Below are 23,091 nucleotides of genomic sequence, written 5' to 3'. Positions count from 1 at the left end.
TTTAGGTTGATGAATGGCATGAATAAGACACATATATCCAGGTGGGCCCTAACAGAATTTACTCCCTATGTAATTGAAAGCGGATTGGGTGGTGTACCACACACTGGCAACATAGATGGTGTGGGTACGTGTCATGTGAAGACCGAAACAGAATGGCTAGTGGTCGATAGAGGTGGGCAGATCTGACCCGATCCGGCGGATCCGACCCAATCCGACCCGTTCCAAACAGAACTGACAGCCTAGATCGGGCCTGATCGAGTCTGTCCTTCTAGATCCCAATCGTTTTTTAGGTCGGGTTCGAATAGAGGTGTATCCGGACAGAACGATCCGAAAACTCGAACCGAAATGGTCCGAACCGACCCGACCCGGGATGTAAATATATCTCTAACTAAAAGTTTCGCCGCCAAGTCTTTTCGTTTGGCATCAAAAAATCCCGCCCAACTCTGTATCTCTATTTCTCTCTATCTCTCCCTTATATCTTCTCTCTCTCTCTCTCTATATCTGTCTCTCTATTTCTGTTGAAGAAGAAGGCAAGAAGAAGGCTAGCTAGATGTACTGTGATGTATCCATCAGCGGCATTTGTATGGGACTTAGATGATCCAGATCGTTGATCCGATGGTAACCCTCGCGGATGGGGAATGCTCTAAAAAATTTCTCCAGACAGAAGATTATTGTAACCCTTTTGATATGTAGTCTACAACCATGGTGAGTCCAGAATACAGCAACGATCCAGATTGGATGCCACAGATCCTGGAATATTTACAAGTGCCCATCATTAATGGACCGCGGCCATCTGTCTAATAGCTCCGATCACTCTGGAGATGGTTTTGATCACCTGTTCACGGCCTCGAAACGAACGGAGTCATGAGGACATGATCACTTTGGAGATGTCTGTTGGAGAGAAATATATACTGAGAAATGGTGTATAGTTATGTACGAAAGAGAGAGGGAAAGAGAGAGAGTCGCGGTTGAAGAATGGTCGGCGTACAGCTGTTTACAGGTTGTTGTCTTGATAGTCACACCGAAGTTGACGGAAGCAAATTGGTCGGTGTACAAAGCGGATCGGCTGATGTAACGGGTCTGATCACGAGGTATGTGTTATATCCAAACCGCCCATCCATTTGGCAAGCTCATTTTAAGGCTTGAGACAAAAAATAAGACAGATCTAACCATCAACTGGACCACACTTCAAAAACTAGTGGGAGATTGAACGTCTACCATTGAAACCCTTTTTAGGGTCACAAAAGTTATGGATCAATATGAAATTTATTTTTCCCATTCATTCAGTTACTTGTGATTTATAAATAGATTGGATGTAAAATAAACGTTATAGTAGGCTCTACAAATTTTTTAATGGTGAAAATCATTATCTCTACTGCTATTAATGGTGTGGTCCAGATGATCTTTGGATATGATTCATTTTTTTGGATAATGCTCTAAAATGATCTCTAAAATTAGATAAACGGTGTAGATATAATAAATACATTACTGTGGGGCCCATGTAAGATGTAACTTTGATCTCTTTTGAACCGTTCTCACAACTCGGAGATCGAGGAGCGTCAGTGCTGTCTTCGCACGGCATGTGCTAAGAGCAGCTATTAGGCTAGCTGGTGCTAGCTACAGACATATAAAGCTTCTTCAAGAAGTTATATATTTGGTGTAAAACTTCTTTAAGAAGTTATATACCTTTACGTTTTTATCAATAAATTATGTGGGGCCATCTTGATTTTTTTTTGGTTTATCCGCACCGTCCATCAATTTTTTCAGATCATTTTAGGGGTTGATACTAAATTTTAAGTAAATTTAATAATCAAGTAGATAGCATCATACGAAACACTGATAATAATGATTTCTACACCGTTGAAAGAAATGAACGATCCGAACCTTGCCCAATCCGATCCGACTCGGTTTTCCCGACCGAGTCGAACTTAGATCGGGTCAGATGGCCCGGACTCGGTCCCGGATCGGTCCGAGTTCAGGTCAGTCCATGCAGAACACGGATCGGGTCAAGTTGGACCCAATCCGATTCGACTCGGTCCGATGCCCAGCTCTAGTGGTCAGTGCTATGTGGACCCTAACATGATGTATATATCTCATCCATTCCGTCCTTCCATTTTTCCCCATAATTTTATGGTATGAACCCAAAATTGAGGTAGATCAAAACCTCAAGCGGGGCCATAGAATGCTGATTGAACTTTCACTATTAAAAACTTTTTGGGGCTACAAAGGTTAGGGATGAAGTTTATATTTGTTTTTTGCCTACTTATGGGTCTGTATGACCTAATATACAAGTTGGATGTCAAATAAACATTAGTGGGCTCTAGTTCGTTTTTAATGGTAAGCGTTCAGTCACTATTGTTTTCCCACGGTGTGGTCTAGCTTAGATTTTCATCGGCCTCATTTATCAGAAACATTATTAAGATGATGTGTAAACATGGACGGATGGTGTGGATAAAACATATATATCATGGTAGGGCCCACATAGCACCCAGCACTAGCTACCTGGCTAGTGGCTAGTGGTAGCATCACTGGTGAAACCGCTTCCGAAATGGGTGGCTGCTGGTCGGTGCTATGTGGCCCCACCATGATGTATGTGTTTCATCCATTCAGTTCACCCATTTTTACCGATCATTTTAGGGATATAAATCTCAAGTGGACCACACCACAGGAAAAAATAGAAATTAGATATCCATCATTAAGATCCTCTTAAGGCCTAGTGTACTGTTTATTTGACATCCAATCTTTTGATTAGGTCATGCAGACCCAGATGAAGGGAAAAAACTAATATCAGCTTGATCCAAAATGTTTATGGCCCCCAAAGGTTTTTAATGGTTGACGTTCATTCAACACTGTTTCCCACAACGTGGTCCACTTTATGTCGAGATATACTTAATTTTTTTGTCTCATAGCGTAAAATGATATATAAAAATAGATGTAAAGGATGAAACACATACATCATGGTGGGATCGACGTAGCACCGACATTAGCGGTTGGCTGGGGAGTAGCCAATCCGTTTCCGCCAACCGCGTACGCGAAGACGAGCGGATGCGCGAGCTCCGAGTTGCGCGAACGGTTCAAATGAGATCAAAGTTACATGCCTCACAATGATGAATTTATAATATCTACACAGTTCATCCACTTGGAGAGATCATTTTAGATCTTGATTCCAAAAATGAGTAATTTATAAGGTTCAAGTGGACCACACCACAAATAATAGTGGAGACCATGATTCTCACCATTAAAATATTCATAGGGCCCGCCGTAACGTTTACATTCCATCCAATATGCTCAGAAGGTCACACAGACTTAGATGAAGAGAAAAAACAAATATCACATTGATCCAAAATATATGTAACCCAAAAAGGGTTTCAATGGCAGGTGTTCAATCCTACACTTCCTTTTACAGTGTGGTCCACTTTATTTTTAGATCTGTCATAATATTAGGCTAAAGACTTAAAACGAGCTCACCAAGTGAATGGACGGTTGGGATATAACTCATATCTCGTGATGGAGACCAACAGAACTTGGTGACGTCACCACATCATCTAGGTTTACGGGGCTACTCCCCACCATTAAAATCGTCCTGGCGCCCACTGGATTGTTTATTTGACATCCAATACGTTGATTAGGTCAGACGTAAACGAAGGGAAAAAACAGAGATCAGCTTGCGGGCCCAAAAAGTTTTTAATAGTCGACACTCATTTAACACTCAGCCCTGTAATGTGGTCCACTTAAGATATACCTCATTTTTGGTCTTATATAAACGATCTGTAAAAATAGATGGACAGCAGCATAGATGGACAGCATGGATGAAACACATACATCATGGTGGGGCCCAAGAGCAACGACCACCAGCCAATGGCTGGTGGCAGGGGAAGTAGCCAATCCGTTTTTCCCATTGGAAGTAGGGTTTTATATCTTCATCATGACTGAAACATTCTCTGTTGATGCCGGAGCTTCAGAAGCATCAACCATGGCCGTCGGGTTAGGGTTCTCTCTCTCTCTCTCTCTCCATCCCTATCTTTCTCTCTTCTCTGGCACTGATCTTTGCTTTCTCGTCTTCGTTGCTTTGGATTATCAGGAAGAATAAGAGGATTTCCAAGGGAAAAAAGGGCGGGAAGAAGAAAGCGTACGTTAGCATCACGCTTCTTCATCTTGCTCTTCTCCTGGCATTCGATCTTCTCTAATCTGATTATATATCTTTGCAGAGTCGATCCCTTTGCGAAGAAAGATTGGTACGATATCAAGGCTCCCTCGATCTTCAACGTCCGCACCATCGGAAAAAGCCTAGCTACCAGGACACAGGCCACCAAGGTTAGGATTTCGTTGTTCAAGAGAAGAATTGTTCATTTCTTTCCTGCCAGCTTTTTACTCGTGTGGAACATCTGAGCATGCGAAAAATGGGCTCCGTAGGATTGCCTGGGCTGAAAATGACGCTGATCCACTCCTTGGGTGGGCCGCGCCATCAAAATCAAATGACAGCCGATGGTACGAGTCAATTTGTTGGTGATGCCCATGTTATGAGTGGATGAGCCAGTTGATTTTCGTGGTGGGGCCACTGATTGTACGAATTGAGTTTCCACAGAGGTGGGATGCTGGTAGAAAGATGAGGTTGTGCATGGAAGTTTGCAAGTTCACGTGTTGGGATATCAGTGATCCAAGATTGAATATTCATGTTTGAGTTTTGATAATGAAATGAAATGTTGCTTTTGTTAGTGTGGAGGAGGCTTTGATATTGTCTTTGTTCTCTTCTTATTCAGGGGCGGCTCGGATTGGTGGAAAACAGGATTCAACTGTGGAAGGGAAATCGATTTTACCAAGATATGATGTTTTTCAACCGTTTGTGGAAGCAAAAGTGGCTGTGGAAATCTGTTTCCTTTCCACAGTTTTCCTCAAGAAAGGGCTGTTTCCCTTTCACAAAAAAGAAGAAAAAAGAGAAAATTAAAAAAAAACAAAGAAAACACTAAAAGACATGGAGATTTCCACCTTTTTTGAGAGAAAATTCTCACCTTTTGACCATCGATCCTTCCACATTTCCATGAAAATCATGTATGCTAAAACAAAAAGGTTATTTAGGATTCTTTCCATGGATCTCTATTACCACTTATTTCATCCAATGTGACATTTTCTTTCTAAATCTACCTTTTGGATTCCACCAATCCAAATGGTGTGCAGCTTAATTGCTTCTCATATTGAAACTTTTTATTAGAGAACTTTCTGGATCTCGTTCTGTTTCTTTGGTGTTTGAGAATGCTAATTAAGGTTTTGCAAGAATCATTCTGAACTCTTTAAGATATGTATAACATCGGAAGGGCAGCCCATCTTTCATTAGTCTTCTGGATTGGTTAGAAAAATAGTTACGGGTCTGCATTTAATGGAGAAAAGATCAAATTGGTTAGAATCCCACAGACAATGATTTTTTAGCCACATGCTGTCCTAGTCGGGCCTAGACATCGATGCAGGAACTCCACATTGTAGTTTGGTTTGGATGCACTGCACCTTTACTATATGTGCTGTTGCACTTGTTCTTAAGGGTTTGCCAGCCCTATATGCACCCCCTCTCACATGGCAACCTGTTAAGCATGTGGAACATCAAAATAATGCATAAGCTCACTTAGATGTGTTCCTTCACGTGGACCAAGTGGCAAGTTTCTTATGTTATTATTCTTGTACCGAATGGTCCAGATGAGTGAATGTGGATCCCCCATTTTGCGTTGGATTAGGGCTGTCAAAGGATTGAGTTTTGGTTGAGTCCTGGAGTCCCCAGACCTACCTAATTGGCTTCTGGTCCTTTTTGTCCGAGTCTTGATTTTTAGGACCTGGATCCGTATCCGATCAGGGTTGGGTACCCATCAAGTCTTTTGCACAATGGTTTCAAGGTCCAGGTTCGGTCAGGTCCACAACATATAAGGTTATTCACATGGTTGCCTCCTGAATGGATGGATTAGATCACACACGTGTGACGTGTGCCACTTTGATGCATGTGGCGGAGCCAGAACCAACTGGATTCCTAAATGGGTTTAAGAAATTGGACCAAGACCTTTAAAAAAATGGGTATGGTCCATTGAGTACCTGTTGATAGCCCTACCCATATTCTTGACATGGAAGGTGTTAAATTCATGTAGTGGAAAATCTTATTTTTCTTACTCGAGCAATCTAAGCATCTTGACCAATATTTGTAAATCATACCTTCATCACATTCTAGATGACCTATAAGATGATAGAATCCACGGGCCAAAACTTGGCATATGCCCAAATCCCACTGTAAACTTTAGGCTGGGAAAGTGCAATCAATTCAACCCCGGACTACACAATTGTGCTAATGTCTGTAACATTGGACAAGGATCATTGCAAGCTTTCCTTATTCCAAGAATGCCATGATCCAACATGTATGTGCCAATATATTTAAAGACTAATGTGGTGTGCATCAAGATGTAGTTGGAGTGCACATCCATCCCTATATGCGGGGCCCATTTCAAGGAAGCTATATAGGGATATTCAACATCTGACCAACTATTACTTCTCAAAAGATTAAAAAAATGACCAACTATTGTGTTTTTCCATTGACATGACCAGCCTTTACATGTAGCATGCATGCATATTTTTCTTGAAATTGGGACATAAATTTATCAGCTAGCCTCTCAATTACCTTATAAAACAACACCTTTATGGAGGATGCAACTTCGACAAGGACAAAAGCTCCATTTTCAAGTCCATTTCTTAAGCCTTGCCTAATAACCATATCCCTAGCCAGAAGGCCATATGTGGAATCCACATTCCGTCATCTCCAACCTCTAGTCGAGCCCTTGAAAAACCCACCATTAGTAACCCCACTACAAATCTTTATACGGGGAGAAGTGCTTCATTTTGAGACACTGCAGGCTACTTCAATGAGCAGTGAGCTGGTTGCTGCTAAATTGATTTTCTAACATGCACTCTCCAATTTCGGCTCTGTTTTCTAATGTCAAATTGCCAATTCCAGCTAGTTGCCACAACATTGTTTTTCTATGATTTAGTTTGCCAATTCCAGCTAGTTGCCACGAAATTGATTTTCTAAGATTTAGTTTACCATATCTTCTGTTCCAGATTGCATCAGAAGGTTTCAAGCACAGAGTGTTTGAGTGCTCTTTGGCCGACCTTCAGAATGATGAAGACCAGTCATACAGAAAGATCAGGCTTCGTGCTGAGGATGTTCAGGGAAGGAATGTTCTCACAAATTTCTGGGTATGTGCATCCTTGTTCACCGACCCTCTCTGTCCATTCCCACATATTATCCTCACCTCTATTTTTACAGGGCATGGATTTTGCAACGGACAAGCTTAGGTCCCTAGTCCATGGCAGGCCTGGATGACCAGACTGTGGGGCCCATTGTGATGTATTTGTTTATCCATGCCATCCATCTGTTTTACCAGCTCGTTCCAAGGCATGAACAAAAAAATGAGGCAAATCCAAAGCTTAAATGGACCACATCACAGGAAACAGTGGATATAATGACACCCACCATTAAAAACTTCCTAAGACCCACTGTAATGTTTATTTTCCATCCAACCTGATGATTAGGTCACACAAACTCCGATGAAGGAGAAACACAAATATCAACTTTATCCAAAACTCCCGTGTCCTCTAAATTTTTTTCAAGAATTGATGTTCAATCCCCACTATTCCGTGTGATGTGGTCCACTTGAGTTTTGTATTTACTTCATTATTTAGTCCTGCCCTAAAATGAACCATCGAAATAAATAATATAAATAAAACACATACATCAAGGTAGGTCTAAGCAATCTGCTTCCTTCGGCCGCATTAATCACTCCCATCCCAAGTGCAGAGGTGCTCGGTGGGTAGGTCATCGTTCAATTTGAATATCCACGATTAATCAGTTAACTTTTTTTATAGAATTTTTATTCATTTTTTACACATGCTTCATTTTAAGAAGAACCTAACCAATACACCAAAAGCCTCATGATTGATGAAATGTGTAAGTTAAGACTCTTTAAATGGTTGGGATTATAACATTCTACCACGCTTTGTAGCTGACGTATATGGGTTATAACAAGGTGTATGAATTCTCTCCCGTTGACAATGGCCTACCAGATAAATGGCCCAGATCTTGTGCACATGTTCCAAGAATAAAGTTTAGGCTTTTTGTAGTTCGATATTTCATTCTTACCTCCCTCTGTTTTGGAGCCCCAGGACATAGGATTGGTGGTCCTCTCCTATGGCACCAGACCCTACAAATGGGGCCCACAGATTATTGATCTAGATCGCTAATCTCATAGGCTCCCCTGTAGTTGGGACTGCCCAAAAACAATCTCTCTGTTTGGAAGATCCTAGCTGTCTACACTGTCACCTTCTTTATATTCACTTGCTGTAATTCTTTCATAGCCGTCTATCTGCATGCTACAGATCGAATGGTCTGGATTGTTCTATCCAGGCGATTTTGGGGTTGTGATGCATTCATGGTGGAGAATATCAGATTGATAGCCTTAACCACTGAACCATGGTTTTGCATTAGGAGGAATCATACTATCATGAGACCCACAATTCCATACATCTCAGGCTCAGGAATTGGTGATCCAGACGGTTTATTATGATGGGCCCCTCCATAGTTGGATAATTCACCATAAATCTTGTGGAATGGAAGATCATGATGCTTTGATCTTTGGCCTAAAAATAACTACAACAACCATTCAGATTCAATGCGGAATGTGGACTGTCATGCCCCTTCTGATCATGGATTGGACCCGTCAGATGGACAATCTGGACCATTGAACCATGGGACCCACAAGTGTATAATAGTGCAGCTTAGCAAATTAACTGGATCAAGGTAACTGGTAAGACTTAGTCGATGATGAACATGGGACAATGGGAATTCCATTTATCCCCCATTAGTTAGGTTAGGGCATAGTTTATGATGATGATGATGATGGTGGGACAACATTTGCTGCATGGGGCCCACTGATGAGTGGTGCTAATTACAATCTAACCCAGAACATCTGATAGTGTCATGCTTAATTCCTTTCCTGTTGTATCAATTAAACATGAATGCATTTGTTTTCATGTAATTTACATAAAATGATTTTTATATTTTCAGGAAGATGGATTCTTTTCTTGATGACGATGAATTTGAGATGATTGAATACATCATAGATAAAGATCAGGTTGATCAATTGATGCTTGAACTCCAAGGATTGATTGGCAAACGCCGGCAACCTGTAATGGAATGTGGAGAACCTGAATTAAAGAAAAGAAAGCTTGAATGCAACAACTCGACTTCGTCTTCCGGTGCTCCTTCAGTCGAGAAGGATAGATAAGATCAGCCATCGAGCTACTTGGTTGAACCTCAATCTTCAATGGAGAAGTATAGACAAGATCAGCCTTCAAGCTACTTGGTTGAACCTCATAACCCATGGATGAGACTGGGTGAGCCATGAACATGAGCCATTGGGGTGACGAAAAGAGAGAAGTGTTATGTTTCAATGGCAGGCGTTCAATCCTCCACTTCCTTTTACAGTGTGGTCCACTTGATTTTTGGATCTGTCATATTTTTCAACTCAAGACTTACGATGAGCTCACCGGGTGGACGGATGGTTTGGATATAACTGATACCTCGTGATGGGACCCACAGAACTTGGTGATGTCAACACACCAACTAGGTTGCTGGTGTGTGGTACACCAGCCAATCCGCTTCTCTTCCTAGTATTTGAAGTAGGGTTTTATATCTTCATCATCACTGAAACACTCTTTCTGCTGATACTAGAGCTTCAGAAGCAGCAACCATGGCCGTTGGGTGAGGGTCCTTACTCTCTATCCATTCCTATCTATCTTTCTCTTTTCTCTGGCACTGATCTTTGCTTTCTCATCTTCATTGCTTTGGATTATCAGGAAGAACAAGAGGATTTCCAAGGGAAAAAAGGGCGGGAAGAAGAAAGTGTACATTAGCATCACGCCTCTTTATCTTAATCTTCTCTTGGCATTCGATCTTCTCTAATCTGATTATATATCTTTGCAGAGTCAATCCCTTTGCGAAGAAAGATTGGTACGATATCAAGGCTCCCTCGATCTTCAACGTCCGCACCGTCGGAAAAAGCCTAGCTACCAGGACACAGGGCACCAAGGTTAGGATTTCGTTTTTCACGAGAAGAATTGTTCATTTCTTTCCCGCCAGCTTTTTACTTGTGATGAACATCCCAGCGTGTGAAAAATGGGTTCCGTAGGATTGCCTGGGCGGAAAATGACGCTGATCCACTCCTTGGGCGGGCTGCGCCATGAAAATTAAATGACAGCCGATGGTACGAGTCAATTTGTTGGTGATGCCCATGTTATGAGTGGATGAGCCAGTTGATTTTCGTGGTGGGGTCCCTGATTGTACGAATTGAGTTTCTACAGAGGTGGAACGCTGGTAGAAAGATGAGGTTGTGCATGGAAGTTTGCAAGTTCACGTGTTGGGATGTCAGTGATCAAAGATTGAATATTGATGTTTGAGTTTTGATAATGAAATGAAATGTTGCTTTTGTTAGTGTGGAGGAAGGCTTTGATATTGGCTTTGTTCTCTTCGTATTCAGGGGCTGCTCGGATTGGAGGAAAACAGGATTCAACTGTGGAAAGGAAATCGATTTTACCAAGATATGATGTTTTTCAACTGTTTGTGGAAGCAAAAGTGGCTGTGGAAATCTGTTTCCTTTCCACAGTTTTCCTCAAGAAAGGGCTGTTTCCATTTCATAAAAAAAGAAGCAAAAAGAGAAAAGAAAAAAAAAACGAAGAAAACACTAAAAGACATGGAGATTTCCACCTTTTTTGAGAGAAAATTCTCACCTTTTGACCATTGATCCTTCCACATTTCCATGAAAATCATATATGCTAAAACAAAAAGGTTATTTAGGATTCTTTCCATGGATTTCTATTACCACTTATTTCATCCAATGTGACATTTTCTTTCTAAATCTACCTTTTGGATTCCACTAATCCAAATGTTGTGCAGCTTGATTGCTTCTCATATCGAAACTTTTTATTAGAGAAATTTCTGGATCTGGTTCTGTTTCTTTGGTGTTTGAGAATGCTAATTAAGGTTTTGCAAGAATCATTCTGAACTCTTTAAGATGTGTATAACATCGGAAGGGCAGCCCATCTTTCATTAGTCTTTTGGATTGGTTAGAAAAATAGTTACGGGCCTGCATTTAACGGATAAAAGATCAAATTGGTTAGGACCCATGGACAATGATTTTTTAGCCACATGCTGTCCAAGTTGGGCCTACACCTCGATGAAGGAACTCCACATTGTAGTTTGGTTTGGATGCACTGCACCTTTACTATATGTGCTGTTGCACTTGTTCTTAAGGGTTTGCCAGCCCTATATGCACCCCTTCTCACATGGCAACCTGTTAAGCATGTGGAACATCAAAATAATGCATAAGCTCACTTAGATGTGTTCCTTCACGTGGACCAAGTGGCAAGTTTCTTATGTTAATATTCTTGTACCCAATGGTCCAGATGAGTGAATGTAGATCCCCCATTTTGCATTGGATTAGGGCTGTCAAAGGATTGAGTTTTGGATGCGTCCCGGAGTTTCCAGACCTGCCTAATTGGTTTCTGGTCCTTTTTGTCTGAGTCTTGATTTTTAGGACCTGGATCCATTTCTGATCAGGGTCGGGTACCCATCAAGTCTTTTGCACAATGGTTTCAATGTCCAGGTTCAGTCAGGTCCACAACATATAAGGGCATTTACATGGTTGCCTCCTGAATGGATGGATTAGATCACACACGTGTGATGCGTGCCACTTTGATGCATGTGGCGGAGCCAGAACCAACTGGATTCCTAAATGGGTTAAGAAATTGGACCAAGACCTTTTAAAAATGGGTATGGTCCATTGAGTACCTGTTGATAGCCCTACCCATATTCTTGACATGAAGGTGTTAAATTCATCTAGTGGAAAATCTTATTTTTCTTACTCGAGCAATCTAAGCATCTTGACCGATATTTGTGAATCTTACCTTCATCACATTCTAGATGACCTATAAGACGATAGAATCCACAGGCCAAAACTTGGCATATGCCCAAATCCCACTGTAAACTTTAGGCTGGGAAAGTGCAATCAATTCAACCCCGGACTACACACAATTGTGCTAATGTCTGTAACATTGGACAAGGATCATTGCGAGCTTTCCTTATTCCAAGAATGCCATGATCCAACATGTATGTGCCAATATATTTAAAGACTAATGTGGTGTGCATCAAGATGTAGTTGGAGTGCACATCCATCCCTACACGTGGGGCGCATTTCAAGGAAGCTATATAGGGATATTCGACATCTGACCAACTATTACTTCTCAAAAGATTAAAAAAATGACCAACTATTGTGTTTTTCCATTGACATGACCCGCCTTTACATGTAGCATGCATGCATATTTTTCTTGAAATTGGGACATACACTTATCAGCTAGCCTCTCAATTACCTTATCAAACAACACCTTTATGGAGGATACAACTTTGACAAGGACAAAAGCTCCGTTTTCAAGTCCATTTCTTAAGCCTTGCCTAATAACCATATCCCTAGCCAGAAGGCCATATGTGGAATCCACATTCCGTCATCTCCAACCTCTAGTCGAGCCCTTGAAAAACCCACCATTAGTAACCCCACCACAAATCTTTATACGGGGAGAATTGCTTCATTTTGAGACACTGCAAGCTACTTCAATGAGCAGTGAGCTGGTTGCTGCTAAATTGATTTTCTAACGTGCATTCTCCAATTTCAGCTCAGTTTTCTAATGTCAATTTGCCAATTCCAGCTAGTTGCCACAACATTGTTTTTCTAAGATTTAGTTCGCCAATTCCAGCTAGTTGCCACGAAATTGATTTTCTAAGATTTAGTTTACTGTTTCTTCTGTTCTAGATTGCATCAGAAGGTCTCAAGCACAGAGTGTTTGAGTGCTCTTTGGCCGACCTTCAGAACGATGAAGACCAGTCATACAGAAAGATCAGGCTTCGTGCTGAGGATGTTCAGGGAAGGAATGTTCTCACAAATTTCTGGGTATGTGCATCCTTGTTCACCGACCCTCTCTGTCCATTCCCACTTATTATCCTCACCTTTATTTTTACAGGGCATGGATTTTACAATGGACAATCTTAGGTCCCTAGTCCATGGCAGGCCTGGATGACCAAGCTGTGGGGCCCATTGTGATGTATTTGTTTTATCCATGCCATCCATCTGTTTTACCAGCTCGTTCCAAGGCATGAACAAAAAAATTGAGGCAAATCCAAAGCTTAAGTGGACCACATCACAGGAAACAGTGGATATAATGACACCCACCATTAAAAAGTTCCTAAGACCCACTGTAATGTCTATTTTCCATCCAACCTGATGATTAGATCACACAAACTCCGATGAAGGAGAAACACAAATATCAACTTTATCCAAAAGTCCTGCGTCCTCTAAAATTTTTTCAACAATTGGTGTTCAATCCCCACTATTTACTGTGATGTGGTCCACTTGAGTTTTCTATTTACTTCATTTTTTAGTCCTACCCTAAAATGAACCATCAAAATAGATAATATAAATAAAACACATACATCAAGGTAGGTCTTAGCAATCTACTTCCTTCAGCCGCGTTAATTATTCCCATCCCAAGTGCAGAGGTGCTCGGTGGGTAGGTCATTGTTCAAATTTGAATATCCACGATTAATTGGTCAACTTCTTCATAAAAATTTTATTCATTTTTTACACATGCATCATTTTAAGAAGAACCTAACCAATACACCAAAAGCCTCACGATTGATGAAATGTGTAAGTTAGACTCTTTAAATGGTTGGGATTATAACATTCTACCATGCTCTGTAGCTGATGTCCATGGGTTACAAGGTGTATGAATTCTCTCCCGTTGACAATGGCCCACCAGATAAATGGCCCAGATCTTGTGCACGTGTTCCATGCGTAAAGTTTAGGCGTTTTGTAGTTTGATATTTCATTCTTACCTCCCTCTGTTTTGGAGCCCCAGGACATAGCATTGGTGGTCCTCTCCTATGGCACCAGACCCTAAAAATGGGGTCCACAGATGATTGATCTAGATCGCTAATCTAATAGGCTCCCCTGTAGTTGGGACTGCCCAAAAAATGTCTCTCTGTTTGGAAAATCCTAGCTGTCTACACTTTCACCTATGGCATGGTCCACACTCGTTAAGCCTGACCATCCCATTCCGCTTGTAAAACTTGGATGGCTTAACATTTATTTTCATTCATCCATTTCATAGCCAAAAGTTAAATGGTCAGCATCATGTAGTCAATACTGATTTGGAATTTGCTCCATCCATTGTGGGTCCCATTTTTTTGGAAGGTCTAGACTTACAAACATTTGTGTTGACTAGTTCGATGAATGAGTTGTTGTTCACCCTGCTTGATAGTGTCCCTCTCTGAATTTACAAAGCTACTTTACACATTCACGTGGGCACACACCTCATTACAAATTCCGAACTGTCCAAGTGGCAAGCCTTATTTAAAGGTGCGCCATATTCAAAAACCTTGAATAGATGATCCTCACTGTCTAATTGGTGCCATCAAATGGATGATCAAAGGTGCAACTCAATAATTTCCAATTTATCTAATTTTGTATTTGTGCTCCGCATATTGTTTGGTTTGAAGTTATTGTATGTCATATGTACCACCGAAGTGTACTGGTCATTGAAAGGCAAACATCCTACCACTAATGTGGATTGGAATCACTATTCTGAATTAGCCACTAGTGGGCCAATCAAGAATAGCCTATACCCAAAAAACACTTGCAGCAATCTTGACCATTGTATCAAACCAAGTAATATGTATTGTCTTGCTGTTATAGGTGCCTTTTGTAAGAAGAACTTTATTGCAAATGAAAGCCAAATGGAAGATAAGAATTATATATATTAGATAAAGAATAAGAGATATGGAGCTTATTGTATACAATAAAAAAAAATTGAAATTTCATACATTGGATGTTATGGAAACTATGTATAGATGTATAAATATTGCCCCCGTCTTGCTTCTGCCGCTTTAAATTGCAGGTGTTATCAATATTTTCTGGCACGTTATAGTGTCATTAGATTCTATGAAAGGGCACTCCAATAGCTCAAATCTGTCTGAATTTGTTGCCTTAGAAAAACCATACGACGTAGTCCAACTCTGTAGAAACTTAGGACCTATAGGCAATATCATTTTTTGTACACCCATGTCGGAAAGAATCTGCATAAAAAGCAAGTAGAACAATGTGAGCAAGTCTCCATAATTGCCATGGTATTTCATTGTTTGTATGGAAATAATCTCAGACATCGCCCACACGAGCAAGCATATGAACAAACCATGTTAAGGATATTGAATCCTCTTTGTGGCATTCAAGCAAATATCTGGGCTTTTCAGCAAGTGGGAACGCCATGTATGACCTCATGGCTTAAAATTTGGCTTGGTTCGTCCGTAAAGTGGGCCACATGTATATTAATAGAGATGCACAGTTAAACTAACTTGACCAGATATCCACATTCGATGTATACATGTGGCCTACCAGTGCGGAATAGAGTGATATTGGGACATGAAATTCAGACTTGCTATATTCACGATTGTGTCAATATCCTCAACTTTTTCCTCAAACACGCAGGTGGATAGGTAAAACTATGTTATCTCTTATGCCTCTAATCAATGGGTTGAATGAAAATTATTCACACAAGTTAAAATATATCATTAAATATCAACACGCAATGCTGTATATCTATATCTACTGAAAATCTTACCTTTTGTAAGTTGTTCATGAGAAGACTTGCCCTTCCTCGACGGCGCAACATAACACGTGTACCCAATAGAGGCACTTCTGCTACCTTGTCACCATGGACCCTAGAATAGGAATGTGCCAAAAGTAGAATAATGTTTTGTTATACAATACATACAAGAGTGAAAAAAAGAAGTAAAAGGTTCAAGTACTGGTTACCAAGATACCTGAACGTTGCTACGGATATCGGTTTCTTCCCTCTGTCCAAGATCATGGTATAGAAACCTCAATAGTTCTGATAGGGCAACTTCGATCTGCATTAAAGGAAAGAGGCTCAGTTTATCATGGATAGAAGCGACACTGAGCAACATTGAAAAACCCATGAGTTTCTTAATCTTCAAAAGATTCTATTTAGTTCCAAGTAGTGGAAGTTAAATGTTTCAAATCTTGAATTTAAGAAAATGTAGACTCTTCAATTTTATTTTATTTTTTAAATGTTGGAATGCAACAATGGCAGTAGACTCATTGAGGTCAATATGCTAATGATTAAAACCAAGGTATATGCTTTGTTGACAGTGCCCTCATCACATTAACAGCCTGGATCACCAAATAACTAGCCCCATGTGCAGACGAGTACCGGGACTTGGTGATTCCTCAACCTCAAAGACGCATCGTGCTATATGATACCATACGGGATAAATAGCTAACAATATAATAGGACTACAAGGACAATAGATATTTTTATTATTGAAAGCAGGAAAGTAGATCTTACTCTTTACTGAAAACAATATCTTTGATAAGGTTTGTCTTGGTAACCGGCTGGACAATGCGACGATAACAATTGCGCATTACAGCACGCGCATCCACAGGCTTGTGCTTAGTCATTGCTTCAATATAGGAGGATGTGTGAAGATCATGCCCATCCTTTTCATTTGACCTCAAAATAGTCCACGATAGATCCTTTATGTCCATTGGATTTGATCTTCCAAGAAAGTTTTGGAGATGGAAGAATATCTATATTACAATAAGTACATTAGCAGAAATTAACATTATCATAGCTGAAAAAAAAAATAGCACAAGAAGAGTATTATTATGCTAGAATTGACCACTCTTAAGGAAATCCATAGGGGAAAAAGAATTTCAATGAGAGACACATGACAATCTTAACTGGATAAATATAGAGATGAAGTTTCTTGGATTTCAAAAAATGCTTGTAATCACAAATATGTTGAATTCAAACACATGATTCGACTTGAAAATTCAATGATTCTGATTTCTTTCTAATATAAAGAGATGAGTGTACAAGATACCAGCCACCCATTAGGCGGGCCCACTATTCGAATTCCTTGACATGCGCGGCACACATTTTAGACTGTAGATGCCTTGACATGCACCACTTATGTACAATGAATGTGGATCATATGTCAGTTTTTAACTGTCTAGTATATAGGGACATCTCAAAATCCACCAAACAACTATGTAGTTGAAAAACAAAGATAATAAAAGGTATAAATATTCAATGACACATTTATAACAAAAATATTTCATGTATCAGTAAAATTCTTGTAAATGTGTAAAGCAAGAACTTGATAAAACAAAAATCACATAATAACACTAATTATGGCTGCATATGGATGGATTATTGAAATGAATTCAAATAATTAATTCGATAAATGAAAATGATTGGATTGGAGTTATTTTTCATATTCTTACTTTGAAAAAAGAAGTGGCAATTACATTAGTTTCAAATGGTTATGAAATTAACTCAATTTAGAGTGAATCGAACATTTGCAGTTCACTTCAGTTGTGCATCGAAGCACACTGTAAGTGAAACATTAATTAGAAAAAGCATATATTTCTACTTCTCATTGAGAAAATTTTGAAGTACCTCTGCACATTTTTCCTTGCAAAACCAATTTCCCTTCGGATGACTTTCAAGCCCTTCGACTCCTCTCTCTTAGACAACCCACATGATCTAAAGAAAATTAAAGAAAATGTAAGTTTTGGAGATTTCAATTTTCCATTCAACACATATAGGAAAAAAGAAGATGAGAGAAGAACCCACATCTACGTTCGCATTGATCACAATACACAAGTGTTCACTCCACAAACTGATCACCATCATTATTGTGTTCACCCCCGCCGCATAATCCACATGCACAAGATGAGCAGAACCATACACTTTCAGGAAAACCCTACACGAGTGCCAACATCAAGTTAAACGTGAGAAAAAAAACATAATTTTCTCTATTCTCAGTATTAATATATGAATTAAGGCTAGGTTTGGATTTAAAAATAAAAAGAAATTATGAAAATTTAGTCCAATAAAGAGAAAAAAAATCATGACGACGTTTTCTAGTATTCACAATGAGGAATTAGCATTCATATTATAATAATTTCCTTCCAAATCCACCCATAAAGAAATAAAATTACAATTTGGAATCTAACCCATCAATACAAATATTAAGGTGATTATGATTCAGCCATTTCCTCTATACATGTCTAATTTATTTCAATTCAATTCAATAGTGCATCCAAACATTGGTTGAACTATATAGCAGATTTAGGGGATCAAGCCAACTATTTGAACTTAATTGCCAAACCGTAGTGGAAATAGAATTATATCATAAGATTTCATGAGTTTGGGATCATACCTCTAAACCAATGCAGCTTGAGTGAAACATGCGCAGGCATTCACCTTCACACACTAGCAATCCAACCCCTTGGTGGAGACAAATGTGGCATATTCCATTTCCTCTGCAACATGAGATGTTACTCTTCATTTCTTCTGCAATTGTGACTCTGCAATCCTTTTTGTCAACCTTCATTTGCTGAATTAAGGGGTGGGCCTGATTCCTCTCCATTTGCTTATGCAGATACCCTGTGAAGCCTTCAACACTCATATCACTCTCCTTTTTCTGAATTATGGGGTGTGGATTTTGTGCAAAGCCTTTAACTTCATCACCATGTTTTATTTGTGCTTGACACTGCATCAGTGACCTTCCATCTTCCAACAAGATACTGGCGGTAGGCTGATGACTACGGCTGCCTGCATGGACCACAAACTTGGAAAGACAATACACATTTTTGCAACACGAACATCTGATTCCTTTGCGCATGACCCACCCTTCTGCCATAACATGGTTGTCCTTTTTATTCAAGTAATGTGCTTTCTCCCCCAACAACACCACATTATTGTCTATCAGAGAAGACAGGTTGATTGAAGGCATGCATCTATTCCGGCGTTTTTCTCCTTTCAACTTGTGAGGTTCAACCAAGTAACTTGATGGCTGATCTTGTCTATCCTTCTCCACAAAAGATTGAGGTTCAACCAAGTAGCTTGATGGCTGATCTTGTCTATCCTTCTCCACTGAAGAACTACCGGAAGACGAAGGCGAGTTGTTGCATTCAAGCTTTCTTTTCTTTAATTCAGGTTCTCCACATTCCATAACAGGTTGCGGGCGTTTGCCAATCAATCCCTGGAGTTCAAGCATCAATTGATCAACTTGATCTTTATCTATGATGTGTTCAGTCATCCATTGATCAAATTCATCGTCATCGAGAAAAGCATCCGTTTTCCTGAAAATATAAAAATCTTGTTATGTAAATTACATGAAAACAAATGCATTCATGTTTAATTGATATGGCAGGAAAGGAATTAAGCATGACACTATCAGATGTTCTGGGTTAGATTGTAATTAGCACCACTCATCAGTGGGCCCCATGCAGCAAATGCTGTCCCATCATCATCATCATCATCAACTTGACGTAAGTGTTTTTATCCACGCCGTCCATCTCTTTTATCAGATAATTTAAAGGCATGATCCTAAAAATGAGGCAGGTACACAACTCCAGTGGACCCCACCAAAGGGAGCTGCAGTGATAATGACACCCACCGTTGAAATTCTTAGGGCCACCGTTACGTTTTTTTTACCATCCAACCTATTGATAAGGTCATGTAGACGGGGATGAAGTGAAAAAAACAAATATCAGCTTGATCCTAAACTTCTCCTGCTCCCAAGAAGTTTTTAATGGTGGACGTTCAATCCCCAATCTGTGGTCCAATTAAGCCTTGGACCTGCCTCATTTTTAGGATTGTATCTTAAAATTATCCGAGAAAAACGATGAACGGCGTGGATAAAACACTTACATCACGGTGAGCCCCAAAGAGCGGGGGTAGGACGCAGTCCGCATCCTTTCTAACTACACGTTCCCCTGGCATAGGTGTGATGAATGCTCTGAATCTCAACGTTGCTAGCCATCCAATGGAAGAAGCTAGCCCTGATTTGTAAGACTTCAAAAAATCCGTTTTAAACTTTCCCGCCCTAGAACGAGGAGAGGAAAACTTCCGTGCTTCAGTGCTCCACAATCATAAAAAAAAAAAAAAATATAGATGTGTTTTATTTTATCCCAGATAAAATGATTTGCACGTGATTATTGCTTTAGATCTAGACTGTTGGATTAATTAGATTGAACATACCAATGGACCCCACTTAAATGATCAATTTAATTAAGTAGAGTCGTGCATGAGTTTATGACATATATTTACAGTATTTCAAATAGATATGGATTCTATGCAGTAGTTTGTAATAAATTCCATTTTTTAAAACTTTTTTTTGGTGAGCTTGTTAGTACACACCCCACTGTCATTACATACTTCACTATTAGCCACCCCCACTTCTTGAAACTGAGTTATCTTCACTCAGTCTACCACTTGAGCTATGGATCAGGGTGTCCATTTTTTAAAACTCTTTATTGTCCAAATAATGGCTTGTCGTAGAAAAAAAAGTGTATATGATTAATGTAAGTGAAACTTGTCGTGCATATGCCTAGCATTCTGCAGGGTTTATGGTTGACCCAAGACACTTTGTGATGTTCATGGTCAATTGTGGAATTCCATGGTCAACCGCAGTGCGACCGTTTGGATCCTTACTCTTGCTCGGGTGATAGACTCTTAGGAGTTTCAACACCCGGTCAAGGGTTCGAGCATCCATAGGTGGTGAAATTCCACTAGGGTGAGTGTGTGGGGTCTGTGTGCGTGTGTAAAAAAAAAAAAAAAAAAAAAAACCGCGCTGCAACTGTGGAATCCTATATATTTTTGTTTATCATGCTTCTGCAAAATGTATGGATTGATGGTGGTGTTAGATCCGAATCTCTAACACCTAAGGTTTCATCTGGGTTTGTCATTGGCTCGAGTTTGCATTATTGTAGTGTGATATAGAGTCAAGTTCACTCACCACAAAACCAAGACTACAAAAAGATCAAACAAAAACCCAAAGGTCTAGATAAAAAATAAAAGACAATAAGCATAGAAACTTATGTGGTTACGTAATATCCATATTCTATTGGGAAGTAGCACAAAGCTTGAGAAGACAAGGCTTACTTCTCTTTCACCTATACAAAGAATCCACACTAAGAAATATCCGAAAGATTATAAAATGAAATACTCTCTCTACACGTGTATCTCTTTATATAGATACAACCACAAAAAAAGAAAATACCCAAAACCCTAGAGAAAATAGGCTTCCTTAAGCATAGTAGTACATGCACATATGTAAATATGCATGAACGTAAGAGGGTGGCGAAAGAGATGCTGTCCATTCAAGTGTATGATTAAATTCAAATTATCTTTATAATTAATTTATATGATTGATCCTACATTCTGTAATTCAAACTAACACACCAATCCTATATCCAAACGCTATAAACCTGTACTAAAGACTATGCAACTTCCCAATTAGACTTAACATATATTAAGAAATCTGATGACACTGTTTCCTATAATTGCTTCTGGTTGTAGCTATTGGCTTGTATTCAAGCCATTAATAAGGATGCAAGAAAGCTTAGAAACGAATTCGTGAGTTAGTAAATGAACGATTGAGAGACACTGGAGATAGGGAAGATGAATTAAAAAATAAAAATAAATCAAGAATCTAAAAGGCATAAATTAACCTCCAAAGGTGAGGCCAGCATACCAGGCAGAGATGAGAGAAAGCAGTCCCTTGGATTTTTTTTCTTCTTTTAGAGAGAGAGAGAGAGAGAGTTGCTTTTCTTCTCGAATGTGAGAGAGCGAGAGATTGCTGTTCGTATTTATATAGCTTCACAAATCCTTCCAGAATCTCATTTTTCGCTAGAGGAAATGACCAAAATACCCTTATCTACTATACTTTCTAAAATTGAAGTTGAACATCGTGGACACACCGTCTACGACGGGCCCCGCAGCAACTTCATGGAAGAAGCTGGGTAGGGTCCACCGTGATATTTGTGAGAGATATACGTTTTTATCCGTTTTTTTCAGGTTATGTTAGTACATCAGCCTAAAAATGATGAGATCCAAAGCTAAGTGGGTCACACAACAGGAAACGGTGAGGATTGAATGTCCACCGTTGAAATATCCCATGGGCTAGGAAGTTTTGGATCAAGTTTATGTTTTCAGTTCATCCCAATAAGAATAACCTTATAAACGGTATGAATGCTATATAAATATCACTGTCCCGCCTTGGGTATAGGTTTTAACGGTGGATGTTTAATCCTCACTGTTTCCTGTCATGCTGCCCGCTTAAGCCCAGGATCTTTCTCTTTTTGGGCTCATGTCTTAACATTACCTTGTGAAATTGATGAGCTGAGTGGATTTCTCAAAAACATCAAAGTGGGCCCCACCTAACTTCTGTAGCAGGCAATCAGTTGGAGCTGATGTGGTTATGGGATCTGTGAGTCCAACCGGTGCGGACGTGGCTCCAATGGATCCCTGACTGAGGGCCCACCGTGATGTATTTTTATTATATCCATGCCCTCCAAATCTCAGGTGTATCACACCACATGAAGTAGTAGTTGTGATTATTAGCCATTAAACACTTCTTGTGGGTCACAAAAGTTTTGAATCAAGCTGATATTTGTGTTGTCCGTCCATCAATAACCTTATCAATAGGTCTGATAGCAAATAAACATTCCGGTAGCTCTAAGAAATTTTTAATGGTGGATGTTCAATCATCATCGTTTAGAGTGGTGCGGTCCACCTGAGATTTAGATCTGCAGCATTTTTTCAATCATGCGTTAATATGAGCTGGCCAAATGGATGGACAGGGCGGATATAATAAAAATACATCAAAATGGCCCCACGGTCAGGGGTACACCGATGCTGCGTCCGGCTCAAGGCCCTTCTCCATCTACCTTGAGGCCCAAAACACTGGTCTGGATCCCCCATGCAATGTACCCACATCATGTATGGTGATCTGGACAGCTGATGGTGGTTGCTTTAAAAATCTTAAAGATAGTGGGTCAATGATAAAACAACGGTTAAAGATAGTGGGTCGATGATAAAACAACAGTTAAAGATAGGGTCCATATTCCAAAGAAAAACGATCAAAGG

The 23,091-nt window shown here is 39.8% G+C and overlaps 1 protein-coding gene, 2 long non-coding RNA genes and 1 pseudogene across 3 annotated transcripts; 2 read left to right on the top strand and 2 right to left on the bottom strand.

Annotated features, from left to right (window-relative positions):
- Positions 1 to 3,859: 3,859 nt before the first annotated feature.
- Positions 3,860 to 23,091, top strand: part of LOC131229761 (small ribosomal subunit protein eS1-like) — a 44,710-nt pseudogene continuing 25,478 nt past the window's right edge.
- On the top strand, positions 9,897 to 19,412 carry LOC131229763 (uncharacterized). Its single transcript, XR_009163574.1, has 3 exons — positions 9,897 to 9,930; positions 10,010 to 10,115; positions 18,599 to 19,412. It is a non-coding gene; the product is annotated as an uncharacterized LOC131229763 (long non-coding RNA).
- Positions 15,072 to 16,798, bottom strand: LOC131229764 (uncharacterized). The gene is made up of 4 exons (XR_009163575.1): positions 16,495 to 16,798; positions 15,950 to 16,036; positions 15,748 to 15,847; positions 15,072 to 15,205 (listed from the first exon to the last, which is right to left on the bottom strand). It is a non-coding gene; the product is annotated as an uncharacterized LOC131229764 (long non-coding RNA).
- On the bottom strand, positions 17,722 to 18,629 carry LOC131229760 (uncharacterized). Its single transcript, XM_058225781.1, has 2 exons — positions 18,377 to 18,629; positions 17,722 to 17,917 (listed from the first exon to the last, which is right to left on the bottom strand). The coding sequence occupies exons 1-2, from the start codon at positions 18,623 to 18,625 to the stop codon at positions 17,822 to 17,824; spliced, it is 345 nt and encodes a 114-aa protein (XP_058081764.1). The 5' UTR covers positions 18,626 to 18,629; the 3' UTR covers positions 17,722 to 17,821.

This window comes from Magnolia sinica, chromosome 16 (genome assembly GCF_029962835.1).
Source record: "Magnolia sinica isolate HGM2019 chromosome 16, MsV1, whole genome shotgun sequence".
NCBI classification, from domain to species: domain Eukaryota; kingdom Viridiplantae; phylum Streptophyta; class Magnoliopsida; order Magnoliales; family Magnoliaceae; genus Magnolia; species Magnolia sinica.
This window is presented reverse-complemented; position numbering and strand designations above follow the sequence as displayed.